This window comes from Phascolarctos cinereus, unplaced genomic scaffold (genome assembly GCF_003287225.1).
Source record: "Phascolarctos cinereus isolate Bilbo 61053 unplaced genomic scaffold, phaCin_HiC Scaffold_5;HRSCAF=322, whole genome shotgun sequence".
In the NCBI taxonomy this organism is placed as follows: Eukaryota; Metazoa; Chordata; class Mammalia; order Diprotodontia; family Phascolarctidae; genus Phascolarctos; species Phascolarctos cinereus.
In genome coordinates this window covers 260,021,354-260,044,572 of record NW_027555958.1, presented here as the reverse complement: position 1 = coordinate 260,044,572, position 23,219 = coordinate 260,021,354, and the positions used below count along the sequence as shown (strand labels likewise).

Sequence of the window (23,219 nt, the reverse complement as noted above, 5' to 3'; positions counted from 1 at the left end):
TGACTTTCAAATACAGGACTCAAGTGGAACATGAAGAGGTAAACAGGAAAGAGAAGTCATAAGAGACTTATTAAGATTGAACTGTTTACATTCCTGCATGGAAAGATAATATTTATAACCCATGAGACATTTGTCAGTATTAGGGTAGTTGGAGGAAAAAAATTATATGTATGTATATGTAGATAGATAGATAGAGGGCACAGGGTGAGTTGAAGATTAAGGGGTCATATCTGGAGAATAAAATTAAGGGATGAGAGAGGATTATACTGGAGAAGAAGAAGGGAGAGGTAGAATGGGGTAAATTATCTCACAAAAAAAACAGAAAAGTCTCTTACAGTGGAGGGGAAACAGGGGAAGGTGAGAGAGAATGGGTGAATCTTATTCTCATAGGATTTGGCTTAAGAAGGGAATAATAAACACATTCAATATGGAAATCTGTCTTACTCTACAGGAAAATAGGGGGAGAAGGGAACAAGAGAGCAGGGGGATGATAGAGAGGAGGGCAGATTGGGAAAGGAGTAATCAGAAGTAAATACTTCTGAGGAGGGACAGGGTCAAAAGAAAGAATAGAATAAATGGGAGGGCAGGATAGGATTAAGGGAAATAGAGTTAGTTTTTCACAACATGTCTACTATGGACATGTTTTGCATAACTGCACATGTACAACCTATATTGAGTTGCTTGCCTTTTCAATGAGGGTGGTTGGGGAGAGAGGAAGAGAGAAAATTTGAAACCTAAAGTTTTAAAAACATATGTTTAAAAAAAATGTTTTCACATGCTACTGGGAAATAAGAAATACAGGAAATGGGGTACAGAAGTCTATCCTGCCCTACAGGAAAATAGAAGGGGAAGGGGATAAGAGAAGGGGAGAGAGATAGAAGAGAGGACAGACTAGGGGAAGGGATATTCAGAATGCATGCCGTCTTGGGGTGGGAGGAGAGAGGAAATGGGGTATAAATTTGGAATTCAAAAACTTGTGGGAGTGAATGTTGAAAGCTAAAAATAAATAAATTTATATTAAAAAAAAAAAGAAGTCCAGATGAGCTTGTAAGATCTGAGCATAATCATCAGACTGTGAAACATCCATCCCTAAAAATGTGTGGGGGCTTTTTTTTTTTACCTCCAGTGGGCCTAAAAGTCTTGTGCCTATTGAAGGGATAATGAACTATGAAAAATATATTAATATACTGTAAAGCAAAATTGTTCCACAATTACAGAATTCCTGAATGAAGACTGAATACTGCAAAATAATCTTGTACTATACATCATTACCTCCTCCCTCAATCTTAACAAAAGGCTAAGAAATGTATCTAAATAAAATAAATATGCTTCAATGGACTGGGAACTCTCCTTATTTAACTCTGGGCTATCATCAAGGCTAGACTTGGAAAAATGGATTGGTCATCAAAGGTATACTTAATATCTAGGGTAATAAAAGCATAGTTTTATGATGATCAATTAAAGAATGTGTCAAAATTTTGTAAACTCAAATGTCAAATCATGTAAAAAACTGATTGCAGCGAAGTTGAGAACACGATACATATTAAATTTTTAAAAATATAAAAGTTTGTAAGGTTTATTGTATAAGTCAATATGTTTATTTTACTTTGTCCCAAGTAATCAGTACACCACTCTAAATACTAAAACTATACAAACAAATTCAGCCTTGCATTCTAGTGAGACTCTGATAAAGGCAAGGTTAGACTTGTAAACATTTCTTGTTCTATTATCCTACTAAATTAATCTAAGTCCTGCTTAGGCTAATTTATATTTATTACCATATATCATTTTCTTGGGGTAACAAATAAAATGTTTACCCCCATACAATACAGTGTTTCCTTTAAGCCCATGTTTATCCTATCAAAATTCTTTATGATTTCTAGACTTTGATCCTATTTCTTGGACTGAATCTTTTTAAAAAAAGAGTCCTCATTATCTTTAGTCTATTTTCACATGTGTGGTTTCTCACATGATGAATAATTCTTGATTAATAATTAATAGTTCACTCAAAGACTTCCTACATTCTATATTGAAATAGATCTTTCTACATTATGGATTCTCTGATGTTGAATAAGGCTTGACCTCCAAAGGAACTCTTTACCACACACATCACATTGAAAAGGTTTCTCTCCAGTATGGATTCTCTGATGTTGAATAAGGCTTGATCTCCAAATAAATTCTTTGCCACATACATCACACTGAAATGTTTTCTCCCCAGTGTGGATTCTCTGATGTTGGATAAGTCCTGTACTCCCACTAAAGCCTTTCCCACATTCTTTACACTTGTAGGGTCTCTCTCCAGTGTGGCTTCTCTGATGTTCAGTAAGACCTGACTTTTTTATGAAGGCTTTTCCACACTTAATACATTTGTGAGGTTTTTCACCAGTATGAATTCTCTGGTGTTCATTAAGGACAGTGTTACCACGGAAAGCTTTCCCACATTCTTTACATTTATAGGGTCTCACTTCAGTGTGAATTCTCTGATGTTCAATAAGACCAGACCTCTTTCTAAAGTCTTTCCCACATTTACCACATTTATATGGTTTCTCTCCAGTGTGGATTCTATGATGTTCCATAAGGCCAGCATTGCCACTGAAAGCTTTCCCACATTCTTTACATTTATATGGCCTCACTCCAGTGTGACTTCTCTGATGTCCAATTAGGCGTGACTTCTTTCTAAAGGCTTTTCCACAATGATCACATTTGTATGGTTTTTCACCAGTGTGAATTCTCTGGTGTTCAATAAGGACTGATGTTTCTCTAAAAGCTTTCCCACATTCATCACATTTATAAGGTTTTTCCCCTGTATGAATTCTCTGATGTCGAATAAGACTTGACTTGTGAAAGAAGGCTTTTCCACACTCATCACATCGATAGGCTTTCTCCCCTGTATGTATCATCTGATGTTCAGCAAGGTCACTTTTCCTACTGAAAGCTTTCCCACATGCTTTGCATTTGTAGGGTCTCTCTCCACTGTGAATTCTTTGATGTTCAGTAAGACCTGACCTCTTACTGAATGCTTTCCCACATTCATCACATTCATAGGGTTTCTCCCCACTATGTATTCTCCAATGCCTAATAAGATGTGAATTGTGACTAAAGGCTTTCCCACACTCATTACATTTGTAAGGTTTCTCCCCACTATGGATTCTCTGATGTAGAATAAGACCTGTACTCTGGCTAAAAGCTTTCCCACACTGATTACATTCATAGGGTTTCTCTCCAGTATGGACTCTCCAGTGTCGAATAAGATCTGAACTTTGAGTGAAGCTTTTTCCACACTCATCACATTTATGTCGTCTCTCTCTTATAGGGTTTCCCTGCTGTGTTTTTAACTTTTCATCGTGTTCACAGGTTTCTCCATACTGTAGGACCTGGGAAACCTCACAGTTGAATCTGTCAGATATTTTCCTTTGTGGTTCCATTTCTTCTGAATATTTCTGTTCAGGAATTAACTTGGACTTGGTGTCATTAACTGGAAAAAAATACAACACATAAATATCATCATTCTTCTATGCTGGAAATGGGGAAATCTTTTTTTCTAAACTTATATACTGCACCTTTTATACCACTCTTATGGTACTAGGGACATATTATAGCTATCTGTATAACCATCTTATTTCCCCTATGACATTTAAGGTTGCTGAGGACAGGGACAATGCCCTTACACATATCATTATTCCCCAAACACCTAGCAGAGAGACAGACATAGAAAGTAATTATAAATAATTGCTGAATTAATAAATGAACCATTTGTAGATGAAATAAGATTGTCCAAGTTAAAGCATGTTCTAAGCCTATATATGACTGAAAATAGTATTAAAATATGAGGACAGAAAAGGAATGAACTAGAGTTCAAACTAATTCAACTAGGTGGCCCTTACTACTGCTAAATAAAATTATTTTTATGTCTTTTTGTCCAATGATTCCTCCAAGCAAATATTCCAAAGTCTCCATCATGAGCCTTCAAACTCTAGGCCATGACCAGAAAATGTTTTACTTCCCCAAATGAATAACTGTGTTTCTATGAAGATATTGCCCAAAGGAGATAAGTGGATCTAAAAGTGTATTCTTACATAAATATCAGGACTTAACTATTTTAAAAGTTGTAACAGATGTTATAGAAGTTTCTTTGAAAATGTATATGTATACCATATAGCAATGAAAATGATGCTTTTTGTATATACACTGGATTTACTTATCTGTGTATATATCATATACCCCAGTAGAATGTAAGTAAGCATCTCAAGGGCAGAAACTGTTTTGTTTTTGTCTTTGCTACTTTCTCCCAAGGCTCCCTTCCTGGAATGTCCTTTCCATTACTATCCACCAATAAAACCTATACTTCATTCAAGGCCCAGTTTCATGTCCCATGTCCTCCATATACCCTTTGCTGATTATTTCAGTCCACAGAGACCTATTTGTTCTCTGAAATTTTGTAGTATTTATAAATCATACTATACATCAGTTGCTAATATATCCTGCTTTGTTCTGTTTTCTAGTTTTTTCTCCCCAAGTTATATGTATGGTAATAACACTGCAATTCATAACACACAATAGTCTCCATTCTGAGCTGAGATGTTTCTGGCAGGATTTGTTGGTGTTGCATGGCGTGATGGCATGCGCAGTGCAAAGTATGCATGGTATATTGTGTGTTCACAATCAAGGCTACAGTGAAGTTGTACAATGCAACATGGGCAAACTCTGCCAGAAACACCTCGGATTCATTGTGCATTTGATTTTGAATTAATTTTTGGTCATTGTGAGTTCAGAAATTTTTTACTGTTGCCAAATTTTTTGCAATCCCCACAGTCAGTTACATGACCCCATATGGGATTGTGACCCACAGTTTAAGAAGTGCTGACCTAGACAGACAAGGCAACTCTCTTACAGAAGGATGACTACCATGAACTCCCTCCTTACCTATATACCTTTCAGAATCCTTGTCTTTCTTCAAGGCTCAGCTTAGGTTCCACCTCCTTCATGATCCCTCATTGACAACACTTTCTCCCTTTTCAACTTTCTTTATACTATATTTGTGTTCATGTTACACCTCACCAGTGGAATGTAAATATCCTGAGAAAAGGTGCTGTTTTGTTTTAATCTTTATATCTCTAGCACCCAGCATAAAGCCCTGCATATAGTAAGTGCTTAATAACTTTTTAATTGAATTGACTCTCCTGAATGGCCTGCTATGACCCTATGTCAATTCTCTCCTCAAAAATTTTCAGTGACTACTATCAAACCTCTACCTAATATGGCCCTAACCTCCCTGGCTAGCTTTACCTCATTTCAGTCCTCTTCATATTCTCTGTTTTCCAATTAAATTAGGCTAATCTCCATCTCTTGTTCTTGTTCTGGTAAGAACAGCATGAGCAAATGCCTTTTGTATGAGCACTGCTCACACAATTTCCTGTTCCTATAATGAATTCCTCCCATCATCTGTTGAAGTTCTTCCCTTCTTTGGAGACTTAATCTCCCTCTTCCATTATTCCTTCCCTGACCCCCTCCCTCAGAGGAGAGCAATTTCTTCCCCAAGTTTCTTATAAGACTTATGAGACTATACGATCTCTCCTTGCTTCATTCTCCCTTATTGCATAATTATTAGTATACTTGTCATCCCTCAAGCCCCCCAACTTTAAATTATAAATTTCTTGAGAGATAAGGCCTCATCTTTGTATCCCTATCACTTAGCATAATACTCTGCATACAGTACATACTGTGGAAGCAGACAAACCCTACCTCTTCCCTCTCTTATAAATATTAAGAAAGCATCTTTAAATTACCCTACTCTGAAGCATTTGTACTAAAATCTAAAATTGAAACCATATCTGTCTTTAACTATCAAAACAGAAACAAAGCCCTGCTTCCCTTCTCTCTGATCAGCCCTCTGACTCTCCCTTGAGGTAGTTAAGAGTGATGACCAAATGAAACTAATTTTGATACTACTTTTTCTCCACGCCCCTGAAAGGATTAGGTTAACTATCTACCTAAAAGAAGGAAGAAATTTCTTAGATTACATAAATTAACAAAAGTTAGAATGGTACTGACCAGCTCAAAAAGGGTATCCTTGAATGGAGAGGTCAAAGAGGGATTGCATGGTCTTAGGAAAATGATTCTCCAAGAGTATGCCATAAGTTAAGTATTATTCTGTTTGATGAAGCAAATGGTTAATTGAACTTTTATCTTGAGCTCTGTAACTACGTTTTCATATTGTGAATTTTTTTCTATTGTCCCAGAAAGCTATCACTAGAACTCTGAAATGGCTTGGGTTAAAGAGACTTCCACAGTCCTGGAGTAATAGCTCTATTCATCTCTGCTGTTTGTTGTTCCGCTCTCTCTCTCTCTCTCTCTCTCTCTCTCTCTTCCTCCTCCCACTAACCCAGGTATCTTTGTGTCTCTCTCATATTAAGTTAGATTAACATAATCTAAAATTAATCAACACTATTTCTGGCAGGCTTATGCCTACAAATGAAGAGTAAGGTTTGCTTGAATTTTGGATACTAAGAGGTTGTGAACATAACAAACTATGATGATGATGGTTGGTGGGAAAAGTAGGTGGGAAGCAGATTGTGGAGGGCCTTAAATGGCCTTCCACAGTCCAAAGGGTTCATATTTTATCCTATAAGCAATGGGAAGGCACTAAATTTGTAACAGAAGTGATACCTGCTATTTTATGTAAACTGGACTGGGTCATTTGCAAGGCAGGAAAGAAGGGTAGAAGGAGAGGAGCTGAGGCAGTCTGGCTTCCTTAACACTTGAGGTATATAAGGATCAGCCTAGAAGGAACTAGTGTCAGAGGTTTTACAGTAATTTCTGCTGCCCAACAGTGACAACATTACTGATTTAGGGTGGCTGGTTGCTGTGATGACTGTGGATGCTAAGAAGAACAGTGTTTTATTTGAGTTATTATCTTTTATTGCTTTAGAAATTGTATTCTCTTTAATCTCTCACTATCAGTAAAGTTGTTTTTATTGTATTTCATGGTTCACAAGTACACAACAAATTTTAACTCCCAAGGCTGAATCACTGGAGTAGCTTAAGTTAGGCCTGATCCAGAATAGAAGGTTTTTGAGTAGATCAGATCAATAATTTAGGAAGATTGTTTTGATAGCTCTAAGAAGATGGGCTAGAGAAGGAGAAAAAGGAAGCTAGAAGGTCAATTAGGTGAATTTTTAGTGAACTACTAACTCAGTGTGACTTGGAAGCCAAAAAAGCTAAGAAGTGAGCTGCATTAAGAGTGGGAAAGGGGGCTGTGTGACCCTGGGCAAGTCACTTAACCCCAATTGCCAAAAAAAAAAGAAAAAAGAAAAAAAAAGAGTGGGAAAGAGAATAAGCATTTATATTGCATCTACTATGTAGCAGTCACTGTTCTAAGAACTTTTCCCCCCAAGGCAATTGGGGTCAAGTGACTTGTCCAGGGTCACACAGCTAGGGTCAAGTGTCTGAGGCCAGATTTGAACTCAGGTCCTTCTGACTCCAGGGCTGGTGCTCTATCCACTGTGCCACCTAGCTGCCCCAGAGCCTTTCTACAAATGTTATCTCATTTGATTTTCCCAACAACTCTGAGAGATAGGTGCTATTATTATCCTCATTTTACAGATAAGAAAACTAAGGCAGAAGTAAATGACTTGTCCAGGGTCACACAGGTAGTGTCTAAGGACAGATTTGAACTTAAATCTTTCTGATTCCAGACCAGGTGCTCCATCCACAATACTACCAAGCTCCTCCAGCTCTCAACAGGAATGGTGAAGGGCCAAATGTCCTTACTACAGGAGAACTGTTTGAAAGAACAAAGAATATTTAGTCTAAAGAAAAGAAGGCTCAGATAAGCCATCATAGCTGATTCAAGAATTCCTTGATTCAAGAATACAAAGAGCTAACTATGGAAGAAGTCTATCAAGAAGCATTTTTTTTTTTAGCACTTACTATGTGCAGGGCGTTGTGCTAAGTGCTGAGGATCCCAAAGTAAAGAACCAAGAGCAGTGGGTGAAAGTTGTAAAAGGCAAAAATTTAGGCTTCCTGTCAGGAAAAACTTCCTAACAATAAGAACTATCTATAAATAGAATGGACTACCTCAGCAAAACGTTAGGCAACAATCTGTCAAGTATATTATAGTAAGGATTCCTTTTTGGATATGGCTTGGAGTAGTTGATGGCTCAGGTCCTTTCTAACTCCAGATTTTGTGATTCTAGATGGCAGGTATGTGGAGATAAAATCAATATGGCTCATATCCAGTTACTGGATATAAGAGATAAGGGAAAGGAAAGAGTCAACTAGGATTCTAAAGTTACAAACCAACTAGGAAGATAACAGTGTCTTAAATGGAAATAAAGGAGTTTAGACATGAGGTAGGTTTATCAGGGCAAGCTGAGATTAATTTCTGATATACTGAGTTTCTGATGCTATCTGCACTTTGGAGCTCTCCATTAAGCAACTGATGACGTGTCATGAGTTCAGGAGATAAATTAGAAGAAAGGGAAGGAGAAAAGGAAGTTGAGAAAGTAAGTGAATGAGAGACAGAGACAGTGAGAAAATATAGATGAGTCAAGCTCCTAGAGGACACAAGAGTGAGGGCACAAGAAGGATGGGAAGAAGCTGGTCTTGGCATGAAGCACCACTTCTTCTTCAGAGACAGGAATAAAGGAGGAAAGGATGGGTGAAAATGTAAAGGAGTTGTAAGATAAGTAGTAGAAAAGAGAGAATTCATTGCAGATGGTATCTGTTTTCTCAGTAGACAACTGCACAAAGCTTTGGGGAAGGCACAAGCTTAAAAAAGAAGAGAATATTTGAACAGTTAAGGATGAGTGGAACAGAACGAATTCATCAAGGGAGAATAAAAGTTATTACTATATAGTACTGATGGCCCAATTAAAGTTAGACAACATAAATTTGTAATGAACTCAGTCAACATGGTGGCATAATAGAATACAAGAGTGAAAGCGGTCATCCAGGGCTTAAGTGGTGTTAGGATAAAGGGACAAGAGAATTAAAAGCAGAGGATAACATATAATTGAACTAGTCAAATATAAGATTAAAACTGTGAAGGAAGGAGAGTGAAGCCAGAGCAAGAATAAGCCAAGAAAAGCAGGGAGAAATAGCATGACCAGAGGTCAAGTTGAAAATGAAGAATAGTTTTAGGAGAAGCAAAGGAGAGGGAGAACTATAGGACAAGAAATTATGATTAGAAAGAGAAATTTTAAGTTTAAAATCATGGAGATGATAGAATTATGATAAGATCTACAGTATGACTATTCCTGTGGGCTAAGGTAAAGTGAAGCTGTAGGTCATGTGATTTGAGAACACCGATGAACTGGGAGTCCAGGGTGTTTGATCAAAACAATATATACTACAGATTTCCCATGTATGAGGGGTTGTGTTGGAGAGAAAGAGTGTGATCCAGGTACCAAAAAAAAAGAAGGGAGGGTGACTTAGAGATTAGTAGATCTGGACTGGATGACAGAAAAGCTAGAGTGAACCTCAAAATAGAAAATGTTCCCAGATGTTGGTGGCAGAGGAGAGGGTCCAAAAAGCCTCTAGGTGGCACAGTGGACAAAGTGGTAGACTTGGAGTCAAGACCTGAGTTCAAATATGTCCTCAAGACAATTTAAAAGCTGTGTAACTTTGGGTAAGTCACTTAACCTCTATTTACCTTAGTTTCTTCATCTGTAAAATGGAGATAAAAACAGAACCTACCTCCCAGGGTTGTTGTAAGGATGAAATAAGATAATATATACAAAGCACTCTGTAAGTCTTAAAGCTCTATGTAAATGCTAGTTATCATCATCATCATCATTTTTTAGTGGCAGTGGAGTATAAGGATTATGATAATTCTTCCTGACCCAATATGGCATAGGACACAAGAGAATAAGTAACCAATACTAAAAAAGGTAGAATTAATGTGAAAATAAGATTGGGCATCTCACACTGTATACCAAGATAAGGTCAACAAGGGTACATGATTTAGACATAAAGGGTGATAACATAAGGGGGATATCATTGGGGATATCACAGGGCAGCATATCTGTAGATAAGGGAAGAATTTATGACCAAACATGAGCATCACGGGATGTAAAATGGATAATTTTTATTACATCAAATTAAAAAGGTTCTGAACAAACAAAGTCAATGCAGCCAAGATTAGCAGGAAAGCAGAAAATGAGGGAAATTTTTGACAGCAAGATTTTATGATAAAGGTCTCATTTCTCAAATATATAGAGAAGTGAGTCAAATTTATAAGAATATAAGTCATTCCCCAATTGATAAATGGTCAAAGAATATGAATAGGCAGTTTTCAGAAGAAGAAATCAAAGCTATCTATAGTCATATGAAAAAATACTCTAAATCACTACTGATTAAAGACATGCAAATTAAAACAACTCTGACATACACCTCAAACCTATTAGATTGGCTAAGGTGACAGAAAAGGAAAATAACAGATGTTGGAGGGGATATGGGAAAACTGGGACATTACTGCATTGTTGGTGGAGTCGTAAACTGATCCAACCATTCTGGTTGGTAAACCTCTGCACAGTGGGGCAGAGTCAAGTCCTAGCAGTAGTAGTGCAAAAGTGCTCAGGCATACTCTATCCCACTATTAAATATGTATCTCCAATAGAGTTTTTTTTTTAAAGAAAAGGATGTATGTCTACAAAAATATTGATAGCAGCTCTTTTTATGACGGCAAAAACTAGAAATTGAGGGCATGCCCATGAATTGGGGAAAGGCAGAACAGGTTGTGGTATGTACTATAAGAAATGATGAAAAAAAAAAAGAGAAATGATGAGCAGGACACTTTCAGAAAAACCTGGAAAGATTTTCATGAACTGATACAAAGTGAAGTGGGCAGAACTAGATGAACATTGTACACAGAGACAGCAATATTGTTATGATGATCAACTGGTGAATGACTTAGCTATTCTTAGCAATACAATGATTCAAGACAATTTCCAAAGGACTTATGATGAAAAATGCTATCTACCTCCACAGGAATAACTGATGGAGTCTGAGTGCAGGTCAAAGCATACTTTTTGATACTTTCTTTACTTTTCCTGGTGTTTTTGGCCTGTGTTTTCTTTTGCAACATATCTAATATGGATAACATGTATAATCTGTGTCAAATTCCTTGCCTTCTCATTGATCAGGGAGGGAGGAAAGGGTAGGAGAGAATTTGGAACTCAAAATTTGTTAAAAGAGTGTTAATAATTGCTTTTACATGTAATTGGTAAGGAAAATTTTCTTTAATTGTTGGGAATTTGACAAACATCAACTAACTTGAACATTTCTAAGTACAGAGAGGAGGAGAAGAGGAGAAAGCTACATGAAACCATAAATCTCTTGCTTTTTTTGGTGTGTATAAATTTAATATTAGTCAAAATGTATATAGAAATGGAAAAGACAAGTGAAAAGGGCAAGTTTGGAGGGAAGTTATGATTATATTATTATATGAGGGGAGATTACTGGGTCAGAACTCTGAGCTTAAGAGATCTGCCAGGTTCAGCCTCTCCAGTAATAGTTGGTATTATAGGCATGTGCCAACCATGCCTGGCTTGATATTTTTAAATAATAAATTTGATAAACACCAAGTAAAACCGATATTTCCATACACATTGTAGAACATAAGGAGATGATTATACATGAAACTGAGAATGTCTATTACACTGATCAGAATTCCTAATTCTTTCAAAGTTGTGTCATTATTTATTTTCCTGTTTCTGTTCACTTCACTCTGTATCAGTTCATACGTCTTCTCTGAAACTATCCCTTTCATCATTTCTTAAGCATGATAGTATTGTATCACATTTATATGCCAGAACTTATTCAGCCACTGCCCAACTTATGGGTACCTTGTCAGATTCCAATTTTTTGCTACCTCAAAAAGAGGTTTATATCCTTAGAGTTTGGTTTTGGGCTTAGGACCTCAGTGGAGATCTACTGGCAATAGGGAGAATTTCCTTTACTTGAGATGATGACTCCCAAAAGAAAGGAAAACCAAAGTCCTGGTATGACTGATCAGAGTCTTTTGGAGATGCCTAATCATTCCTGTGTGGTACAGCCTAATCTCATCAACTGTGGTGCACCAGTTACAGTAAGTTATATTTTGGCCTGCAGCACCAGGCCTTAGCATAAGAGGGCAGAGTCAGCCTTCAGTAGTAGCAGGACTCACAGTGCTCCTGAAGAGGACAAGAAAGCAATGCAGGCCAACAGTAAACCTCTGCACAGTGGGGCAGAGTCAAGGCCTAGCAGTAGTAGTGCAATAGTGCTCAGGCATACTCTATCCCAGCACTGGACAGAAGAGCTCAAGTCCTAGTAGTGATACTTGTCCTACACAATCATAGTGGGTAGGAGTAGACCCTGGAGAAGAAGGCAGGAGGAAAAGATACATGTCCCATTGGCAGTGGCAAGGGGCCAGATGCTAACAGCACTGTGCAGGGGCAGCAGTCACAGATACAGGGACCAGTTGTGTTGGCCTAGGGGTCACTGGGCACCAATGTGGATAATACCATCACTGGCTAGGAGCATCTAGTATGGCAGTAGATATAAACATACAGTGGACAGAGACACGGGCCCCACTGACAATGGAGAGCAGAGTGGCTCCCAGTTGCAATGGCAACCTGATGGCAAAAGAGTGGGCAATACTATGTGCTAATAGTAAAAGGCAGGCCCACTACAGCCCACTGCTTATTGTAATATACAAGTGATTGGCCCCTCCACGTTGTTATTAATGTAACACCCAGTGATCATTGTGCAACTCCTCCACAAGGAGGGCTTAGAGGAACAAGAAATGGCAGTTTTGAAAGGGGAACTGCTTTCTGGCAATAAGAAGGAGATAAGTGTCTAACTAGCCTCCACATAAGAAGGAGGAATGGGGAGTCCTTTAGAAATCTCTCATGGAGTAAAGATTTTGTATTTCCCCCTGGAGTTCCCCATGGGAAGGAGGATCTTGGCTGCTGGGCCAAGGAAAATTAAGTGGGTATTCACATAATTTTTTTTTCCCCAGACAATTATCCCTCACCTGTGATGGGGACCAATGGCTATGCAGGAAGTGTCAGCATGTCTACTTTACACCTCCCTGACATCTCTGGTGCTGTTCCTGCTTATGATCACCTTTTTAAATTATACCTTTTACACTGTGAACTGCAAATGCATGGCATCATCTACCATGTAGAATTAATAATTTAGACCTAAGGCTCAATTATTCCTGGGATTCTCACAAATCTACTCATTCCTTTTGGAAGCTGTTACCTTATTTTGTTTTTGACATGTTTCTGTTTCAGCTTTTCTTTTCCTCCTTTGTTCAGTCATTCAGTCATGTCTGACTCTTCTGGACCATGGATTGTCCATGGTTTTTTCTTGACAAAGTTATTGGAGTCATTTCCTTCTCCAGTGTGTCCCCATTTTACAGATGAGGAATTGAGGCAGACAGAGGCTAAGTGACTTACCCAGGTCACACAGCCAGTAAATATCTGAGGTCGCATTTGAACTAAGATCTTCCTGACTCTAGGCCCCATGCTCTATCCAATGAACCATCTAACTGCCCCCTAACTGTCTATATCCAGCTTTTTCAATAACCTAAGGGTCAGGGTTGACCAATAATAGTCCGAAGGTCATTTAAGTGCTGGAAGGTCCTTTAGAAGACTTCAAGGACCTTACAGCTAAGTGTGGTAGGATCATTATCCTAACCTTTGTCCCTATTCATGTTAGACTAGATTTTTCTTGATAGGTATTGAGATAGATATTGAGGTATACTCGAGATTTGGTTGGCTCTGGTGACTAAAGACAGTTGACATAATTTCCTGATTACTTGAGGACAAAACAGGCATGAAGAACACTCTCAGATCCTTGGACAGTGGATGACTATGGGCAACTCAGACAAGGGAGCTCTGATAGCCAATATACAGAGCTTCCAGGTTAAATAAAAAATACTGCAAGCAGCCAGAAAGAAAGAATTCTTTCACCAGATTCAGACATGATTTAGGAGCCACCACTATAAAACAGCAGAGAGTTTAGAATGCAGCATTCCAGAAAGCAAAAAGACAGTCAAGAAAAACTTACTCAGCTCAACTAAATATGAAATCCTAAAGAGAAAAAAAATGGACCTTTAATGAAATGCTTTTCCAAACATTCCTGATAAAAACAGTAGAGCTGTGTAGAAACTCTGAAGTTCAAACAACTGAGTTAAAGAAACATAAAAAAGTAAACATGAACAAAGATGTGATAAAGGGCTAAATAAGCATAAACTTCTTACATTCAAATATGAGGAGATAATACATGTGTTGCATAGCACTGTATCATCATCATCAAGGTTCTTAGAAGGAGTCTAAGCAAACAAGGCTTGAGGGTGGTTCTATTGTGTCTGATCTTAAGAGAAGAATGGAAAGAGAAGGAAAGAGGAATATACTGGGCAGGGGGGGAATAGTAGGGGGAGAAGGAAGGTTAGGAGAAATTATCTCATAATCAAGTTGCAGAAGTAGATATAATAAGTTGCACAAGTAGCAGCTGACCCCTGAACTTCACTCTTATCTGAACTGATCAAAGGAGGGAAGAATACACACACACACACACACACACACACAAATACACACACACAGGGTACAGAAATACATGTCACTCAACAGGGAAATAGGAGGGAAAAGAAAAAAAGGTAGAATTAGAGGGAGGATAAATGTAAAAAGGGATTAGTCCTAAGCAAAACAAACTCTAAGGATATACACCTCTTTTTGAAGTAGCAAAGAATAGGAAGCTGAGGAGGTACTTATAAACTGGGGAATGGCTGAATAAGTTATGGTATGTAAATATGGTGGAATACTATTGTGCTATAAGAAATGATGAAATGGATAGCTGGAGAGAAGACTTGTATGAACTGACACAGAGTGAAGTGAACAGAAACAGGAGAATAATTTAAACAACGACTAGAGTAAACACAAACAACGTTGAAAGAATTAGGAATTCTTTTCAGTGTGATCACCAACCATGATTCTGGAGAATTAATGATGAAACATGCTGCCCATCTCCTGACGGCAAGGTGAAGGACACATTGTGTGTGTGTGTGTGTGTGTGTGTGTGTGTGTGTGTGTGTGTGTGTGTGTATGTGTGTAGACATGGCCAATGTGGCATTTATTTTGTTTGACTATATGTGTTCACCACAAGGGTTTTGTTTTTCTTTTGTTCTCAGCTGGGGGCAGGGGAGAGGAGGTTATGACATGAGGGAGAAAAGGCAAGTTTTTGCTAATTGAAAAATGCATAATTTTTTTTAAAAGAAGAAAGAAAAGAGTATTATTGAAACATTTAAAAACACACACAAAAGAACAGAAGGAAGTTCAGATGAGGTAACAGATAAGAAAGGCAATGTCAGTACTTTCATGTTAAATTTCACACAGACACACATATATATGTAATACTTGCACTGTTTCACATACAGACCTCTTTTTCCCACTTTTGTATTTGGAAATGTTCATATTTGTTGATTTTCTAGTTAAAAACAAAAAGGGGGGAACACCATTTAACTGATAAAACTAAAAACTAATTAAAAAACTAATTTAAGAAAGTTAAATAGTTACTTTGCCTGTTTTTCTTTTCAATGAAGTACTGGCAAAAACTCTGGTTAGACCAACACTTTATGCCATATACCAAAATAAGACTGAAATGCTTATGTGACTTAGATAGAAAAGGTCACTTCATAAATGAGATGGGTAAGAAAGAAATTACCTTTTAGATGTATGGATAGGTTAAGTATTCATGACCACACAAGCAATCAGAAGGATCACATAAGATAAAATGAACAATTTCCATTATATAAAATTTAAAAATTTTCACACAAGCAGGAAAACAAATTTGCAGTAAATATCTCTGATAAGTGTCTGATAGATAAGATTTATAGAGAACTGATTCAAATTTATAAGACTAAAAGCCATTCCCCAATAGATAGGATATGAACAGACAGCTTTTAAAAGAAGAAATCCAGAAATTTATCAACCATGTGAAAAAAAGTTTTAAATAACTAATAATTAAAGAAATGAAAATCAAAGCAACTTTAAAGTTCTACCTTACACCTATGAAACTAGCAAAGATGCCCAATAACGAAAATATCCAGTGTTAGAGGGGTTATGGGAAAACAGGCTGTAAACTGGTCCAGGCATTCTAGAAAGTATTTTGGAACTATGTCCCAAAAGTTTGACCCTGCTCTGTTCCAAAGAGATCAAAGAAAGAAAAGATCTATATGTAAAACAATATCAATAGCAGTTCTTCTCATGAGGCATCTCAAAATTGGAAAGGGACTGTCCTCCTATTAAGGAATGGCTAAACAACTAATTTTACATGAATGTAATGGAATGTTATTGTGCCATAAGAAAATGTAACAAACAAGTAAACATAAATTGTTTAAAAAGAAAAAGCACATGAAAACCAACAAAAAATAAATAAGGTTTATATGACAATTACATGCCAATAAAACCAATAACAGATTAAATAGATGAATAATTAGATGTAAAATACTCAGATTAATAGAAATAGAGAATTTATATAATCTAATCTCAGAAAAGTAAATTGAACCATAAATGAACTTCAGAACTCCCCCCCCAACAGGTCCAGATGAATTAAAAAATGAATTAATTCTATGAAATAAACAGAGAATAATTCATTCTAATTGAAAAAAAAAACTGGTTGAAAAATTTGGAAAGAATATCCTATTATTCTCTTTCTATGATACAAATATCATTTTGATACCTAAACCAGAGGGAAAAATCATACACTATAGACCAATATTCTTCATGAATATCGATGCAAAAACATTGAATAAAATATTAGCACTGAAGCTATAGCAACATATTTTAAACATTATGCACTATGATCAGGTTGGCTATATATTAAGAGTGCAAGATTGGTTTGATATAAGAAAAAATTGTAAACATAATAGACTATATTAAAAAACAATTAACAATCATGTGATTATAATTAATGATGAAATGCTTTAGACAAAATGCAAAACCTATTTTTATTCAAAAAAAAAACCTAGTAAGTATAGGAACAAATGGAATGTTCCTTAATATGGTAATAGCTACCTAAACCCCAGGGTTAACATTATTTGCAATGGAGAAATGCAGAGCCCTTTCCAATAAGTACAGAGTAAAGCAAAAAGTCCACTTACCACCACTATTATTTGATATAGTGTGAAAAAGGTTAATAAATGACAAGAAAAAGAAATATAGGGATTAACAAAGGCAAAGAAAGACACAAAACTATCCCTTTTAGAGAATATAATGTTCTATTAAAGTGAACTCTAGTAAACTAAAATATCAAATGAAATAATAACTTCAGCAAATTAGTAGGCTATAAAGTAAATCTATAAAAAATCAACAGCTTTTATTTACATTTGCAACAAATTTCATCAGGAAGAAATAGAAAAAAATTCCATTCAAGACAACTATATAATTTATAAGTACTTGGGAGTCCACCTATCAAGAAGCACACAAGAACTAGATGAACAAAACTTCAAAACATTAGTTATAGAAATAAATAGACCTAACTCATTAGAAAAATAATAATTGACAATATAATGAAAGTAAAAAATAAAAAAATAAAATAAAAAATTAAAAAATAGTAAGACCATGCCAATATAACAAAAATGAGAATGCTAATTAAATTAATTTACTTATCAAGTGCCACCCCAATCAAACTACCAAAAGATTACTTTAGATAACTAGAAAAAAAATTCATCTGGAAAAACGAAAAGTTAAGAATTTGGAGGAAAATAATGAAGAAAAAAAGTGGGAAAGAAAGATGCCTGGAAGTACTCTCAAAATATACTAAAAAAACCAAAACAAAACAGTATAATAAGTAAACAAATAAATTGTTTAAAAAGAAAAAGCACATAACCAACCAAAAAATGAAAAAGGTTTATAAGTCAATTACATGACAATAAAACCAATAGCTTAGATGAAACAGATGAATAATTAAATGTAAAATACTCAGCCAAATAGAAGAAATGAGAATATATATCAAATATACGTATCAAAGCTTTTTGTTACTGGTTTTAAAAATAGAAAAATTGTTCAGCTGAAGAGATTAAGTACACAACATACTGAAGCAAATGAACATAGTAGCAAGTGTTCATAACACTATGATAATAATATCCAACAAAAACTGCTAGGAAAACTGGAAAGCAATAGGGCACAAATTAGATTTAGACCAACTTCTGATACCATATGCCAAGATAAGCTTCAAATGGATACACGAATTAGATATAAATGGTCACATTATAAACAAATTAGAGGAGTAGGGATAGAAATACCTTTCACAACAGGGAACATTAAGGAACAACATAACATCAGTGAAGAATTCATAAACAAGGAATACAGAAGATCATAGAAAATAAAATAAACAACTCTGATTACATAAAACAGAAAAGTATTTGCACAAACAAAATCAACATAGTGAAAATTAAAAGGGAAACCATTAAGCGGGAAAAATATCTTTGCAGCAAGTTTCTCTGACAAAGTGAAATATTGATTCAAATTTATAAGAACAAAAGTCATTTCCCAACAAATTTATAAGAACAAAAGTCATTTCCCAACAAATGGTCAAACGACATAAACAGAAAGTTCTCAAAGGAACAAAAACCTATGTTTATAAGCTATTCATACCTTTATGAAAAATGCTCCAAATCATCAATAATTAGAGAAATTAAAATTATAACAACTCTGAGATTCCATTTCACACCTATCAATATTGACAAAGATGACAAACAAGGAAAATAAGACTTGTGAGGAAGATTGTGGGAAGGGTAGTCACACTAATAGAGCTATGAATTGATCCAGGCTCTAAGGAAAATAATTTGAAACTATGCTCCAAAAGTCACTAGATTGTGTATAGCTTTTGACCAAGTGATACATCTACTAGGCCTGTACCTGCAAAGGATCAATGAAAGAGCTTTTGGAAAAGATTCATATATACAAAAAATATTCATAGCGGTTCCATTTTTTTTTTTGTAGCAAAGAAATGCAAACTAAGGAGGTGTCCATCAATTAGGGAGTATCTGAACAAATTATGGCATATAAATATAATGGAATATTAGTGTGCAAGTGATGAAAGGAATGGTTTTGGAGAAGCCAGGGAAGACATGCATGGAACTAATGCATAGTGAAGTGAGCAGAACCAGAACAATTTATACAAAAACAATACTGTAAAGACAAACAATTTTAAAAGATTTAGGAACTGATCAATGCAATGACCAATTTCAAGGCATAAATCATGGTACATGCTACCCAACCTCTGACTGAGATAACAGACTCAAGACACAAAATAAGACATATATTTTTGGATGGGGCCAATATGGTCATATGTTTTGCTTTACTATGCTTAACTAATATTTGTTGCAAGGATTCTTTTTCCTTTCTTTTTTTCCATTTTGGAGGAACTGATGGGAATAGGTGTATTAGTATTATCCCCTCCAAAAAAGAAAAGAAATTAAAGAGAGTCAGTGAAGAATTTTTTTAAATACACAGAAGTGAACAGAATTTCAGAATGAAACAGGCTAGCAAGAGTGCTTTTAAAGCAACATACTGAATTTATTATAAAATACTTGAAAAGCAAGCTGTGATTAATAGAGACTCATGGTTTCATATACTATCTTCCTTATCTGCTCTACTTAGTATATGGCAATGCTCATTTCATTTGGTGTTTTTTAAGTTCAATTTTTTTTAAAACATAGAAGAACTTGAGAATGCAAAGTCATAGAAGCCAAGGAAGGAGGCAGTGCCCAGAAGAAGGGGATGGTACAAAGAGTAAAATGCCAGAAAGGGAGCAAGGAAACAAAGACAAGAAAAATATAATTTTGATAAGGAAGAAGTCATTGGTGATTTCAGAGACAACAATTTCAAGAGTGATGGTGCCAGAAGCAAGAGTGCAAAGCTAAGAAAAGGGTAGTGAAAGTAGAACCAGTTAAGTATATAGCACTCTTTCCAAAGAGTACAGTGAAAACCCAAAGAACTCTCCCATTTTTATTGCCGTGGAGTATCCTTCCGTGATCACCTTTACAAATGGGCTCTGTGGCCTGGCACCCTCTTCCCCTGAGCCAGGTCACTCCTGATCGTCTGCCGCAGCCCACTGCCTGATAAGAGCTGCTCACAAGCCACTACTAAGGTTTACTACATCACAAGAAGAACAAGCAAGATGGCAGAAATCCCATCCAGTGGCTCACTTATAGCAAGCCATGACTACTACCGAAGGCATCTGGATTCCGCTTCCAGCAACAGCTCCTGTGGAAGTGCTGAGTACTCTGGGGAAGTGATCCCCACCATCCTGGTCTTCTCAAATCAGACCCAGGCCACTGGTGGGCAAGCTTCTTCTTCAGGAAGTCAAGTCATCCATTCATTACAACTGTATTGGAATCCCCAGAGCACTCAGGAACTTTCCAGTTTGCTCATGGGACAATCACCTGTGACTTGGCTCAGGAGGCCATGAGGAAGTGGAATGTCAGCAAGCCCAGCAAAACCATTACTGGGCCTTCTGCATGAGTAGCAGCACCCTCCTTGCTGCTCCCCCCCTCCCCTGCTTCTGAAGTGTGTTAGGCATCAGAGCCAATTTCCCCCTCCCCTCCTTTTGCCCCCCTTACCTCTCCCACCTATTTCCTTAGAATAGACAGGATGCTTAAGTGCGGCAGTAGTTGTGTTGTGTGTGTTTGTGATTTTTTTTAAAAAGAAGAACCCCAAAGTTCCAAGTTCTACTTACCTCTCTCTTGTAGGGCATGAAGCTCTGGAAACTCACACTTGACCTGGGCCTCCATGGTATGCAGCTGGCTGTGCCATGATTCCTGTACCTTATGTACCATCTCCTCTGAAAGAACCTCCTGTCCATGAGCACAGTTTGGGACCTGGAAACAATCAGGTATGGTTGCACTCATGAGGAACTTGGAACTAGAAATAACACCTTAAAGATGACATCATAGGGAATATACCCCAGAGTTCCATTCGATCCCCAAGGTCATGAAGTGGAGGGGGGAAATGAAAAAGAAAGACACAGAAACTAATACTCTAGCCCGCCTCAGTGGTCCTGTCAATGCTGTGTTGCTTCCCTGGGCTTGGACCTGGAGATCACAACCCTGCTTTCTGAATGTAGCACATAATCTTCCCCTAGCACATTCCCACCTGCTGTCCTGGTTCATCAGGCTTTCTCTCCAAATCCTCCAACACAGTCACCACTTCCTCTCCATTCTGTGGACAATGTTCTCTCACCCAGGCCTGGACTTCCTTGGGCAGGATGGTTAGGAACTGCTCTAGCACCAGTAACTCCAGGATCTGTTCTTTTGTGTGCATTTTTGGCCTCAACCACTGATGACAAAGATTCCGGAGTTGGTTCAGAGCCTCACGTGGTCCAAGGGTCTCCTGGTAACAGAACTGTCTGAATCGCTGACGAAAAATCTCCTGAGGAGAGAGTTTACCTCTTCTTAGGCTAGATTCCTGGTCCCAGGAGTCATCTTCCTCCTCCACCTTCACTGTTAAAAGTTGCAATTCCTCTTCTGAGACTTGGTTGTCCGTGGCCTCCATCAATCTAGTAGCAATCCTGAGCTTCAACTGCTCAGAAGGCTCAGCTGAGTTTTATACTTTGGGAAGATTTAATTTAAGTATTTCCTTTGCATAGGCTGTCCTAAAGCATGAGAAACCATTGTTAACTTATGGAACTGACATGCAGCTTTAGAACTGATAAAATAAAGGCCAGTCATTAGAGCAATTCAGAGGAAAGGAAAGCAATTCAACATCAACCAACCAACAAGTAAACTCATACTTCTATCACTATGCTGTACAAGTGAAAAAGGAAATTGGATAAAATAAAAATACAGGATCTTGTTCTTGCCCTCAAGAAGTTTATAATCTCTTGGTGAGACTAACATGAAATAATTGCAGAATACAAGGGTGCATACAAATAACTTCTAAGTATGAAGCAAGAATGGAGTAGTGTTACCTAAACAACAACAACAACAACAACAACGACAACAACAACAACAACAACAACAAAAAGATGTGTCCAGGTCAGAGCAGTGGAGTAAGGCTGTGAGAGGAAAAGGGTTTTGAACATCTTACCACAAAGCTAAGGGAAGAAACAGAATAAATCAAAGGTACTGTGTGCTTTGCCTTGCTTAGAATGGAAAAGTTGGTTTCTAAAAACTAAGAGCAAAACTTTAGAAAATATAAATAATATGTTGATCGTGCGAAATTCGGGCAAAAGACATTTACCAGACATTACCTGGCCCTGGTTCTATTGGGAAATAAACTCCCACGGGAGAAATAAACTCTCTCGTTTGTTTTGTTGCAGTTTTGTTTTGTATAAAGGTTGAGGAAATGAAGCAGCAGGACACCGCAATGAGAGGGAAACTTCCAAGGATCCAGGACACCAGAGAAGTCTCCCCCGTGGGAAAGTGAGCTGCCACGTCACTTAAGCAAAGCAACTAGACTTCAGCGCTTGCAGTCACTTAGGATTCCTCAGAGCACATACGGGTTCGGAGGCACCCCTGACCTCCTAGGAGAACCCAGCCCAGCACGTGAGCCTGGCTGGCACCGGGAGGCACGGCGGGAGCCGCAGCCGACAGCCCTGCCCGCGTCCCCAAGCCCAGATTTCTCCCAAGTCTCTATTTCTGTCTCTCCGCGAATATGCGCTTCCTACAGCGGCCATGGCTGGGGGACCAGCGAGAGGGTTGTCGGGGGTACCCATGGGTCCGTGGCTGAACAGACTCGCCTTGCTTCTCGAGCTCCCTCTGCCTCAGGCCCCTGCCCACTTACCGTGGCAGCACAGGTACAAGGAAGGACAGAACTGCTGGACACAAGCTTTCGGACCTGCAGAGGCCTTGACTCAGTAGCCCCGACCTTGAATTCTCCAATCCGTGGCCAGCCCACGCAGCTCCAGTCATTTCTAGGTCTCTCTAGGAATCTCCGTCTCGGTGGTACAGTTTCTCTCCTCCGCTCAGCCGGATCTGGCCTGCCAGGGGCTGAGCACAAACTCTGCCGTGCGTTCTGTTCTGTCAGCCTGCTCCGCTAATAGTTGCTCAAACTGAGGCCACAGTCTAAGTAAAACAATTGCCAAGTTATCTCAGAAAGCCACATTGGAGGAGACAGCAATGTGTGTGATGTGTGTGTGTGTGTGTGTGTGTGTGTGTGTGTGTGTGTGCGTGCGCGCGCACATGCAGAAGATCTAACGTGTGTGATATATATATATATATATATATATAT

General features: G+C 37.7%; 1 protein-coding gene across 3 annotated transcripts; it reads right to left on the bottom strand.

The window, feature by feature from the left end:
• Window positions 1–1,543: 1,543 nt before the first annotated feature.
• Window positions 1,544–22,918, bottom strand: LOC110193900 (uncharacterized). Of its 3 annotated transcripts, none has more exons than XM_020965943.2 (4): window positions 22,773–22,918; window positions 21,144–21,642; window positions 20,728–20,869; window positions 1,544–3,475 (listed from the first exon to the last, which is right to left on the bottom strand). In XM_020965943.2, exons 2-4 carry the CDS (start codon window positions 21,540–21,542, stop codon window positions 2,025–2,027), a joined length of 1,992 nt encoding a protein of 663 aa, XP_020821602.1. In that variant the 5' UTR covers window positions 21,543–21,642; window positions 22,773–22,918; the 3' UTR covers window positions 1,544–2,024. The 3 variants fall into 3 exon arrangements, with proteins under 3 accessions (XP_020821602.1, XP_020821603.1, XP_020821604.1); XM_020965944.2 differs by having other exon boundaries at window positions 21,144–21,637; XM_020965945.2 differs by lacking the exon at window positions 21,144–21,642.
• Window positions 22,919–23,219: the final 301 nt, after the last annotated feature.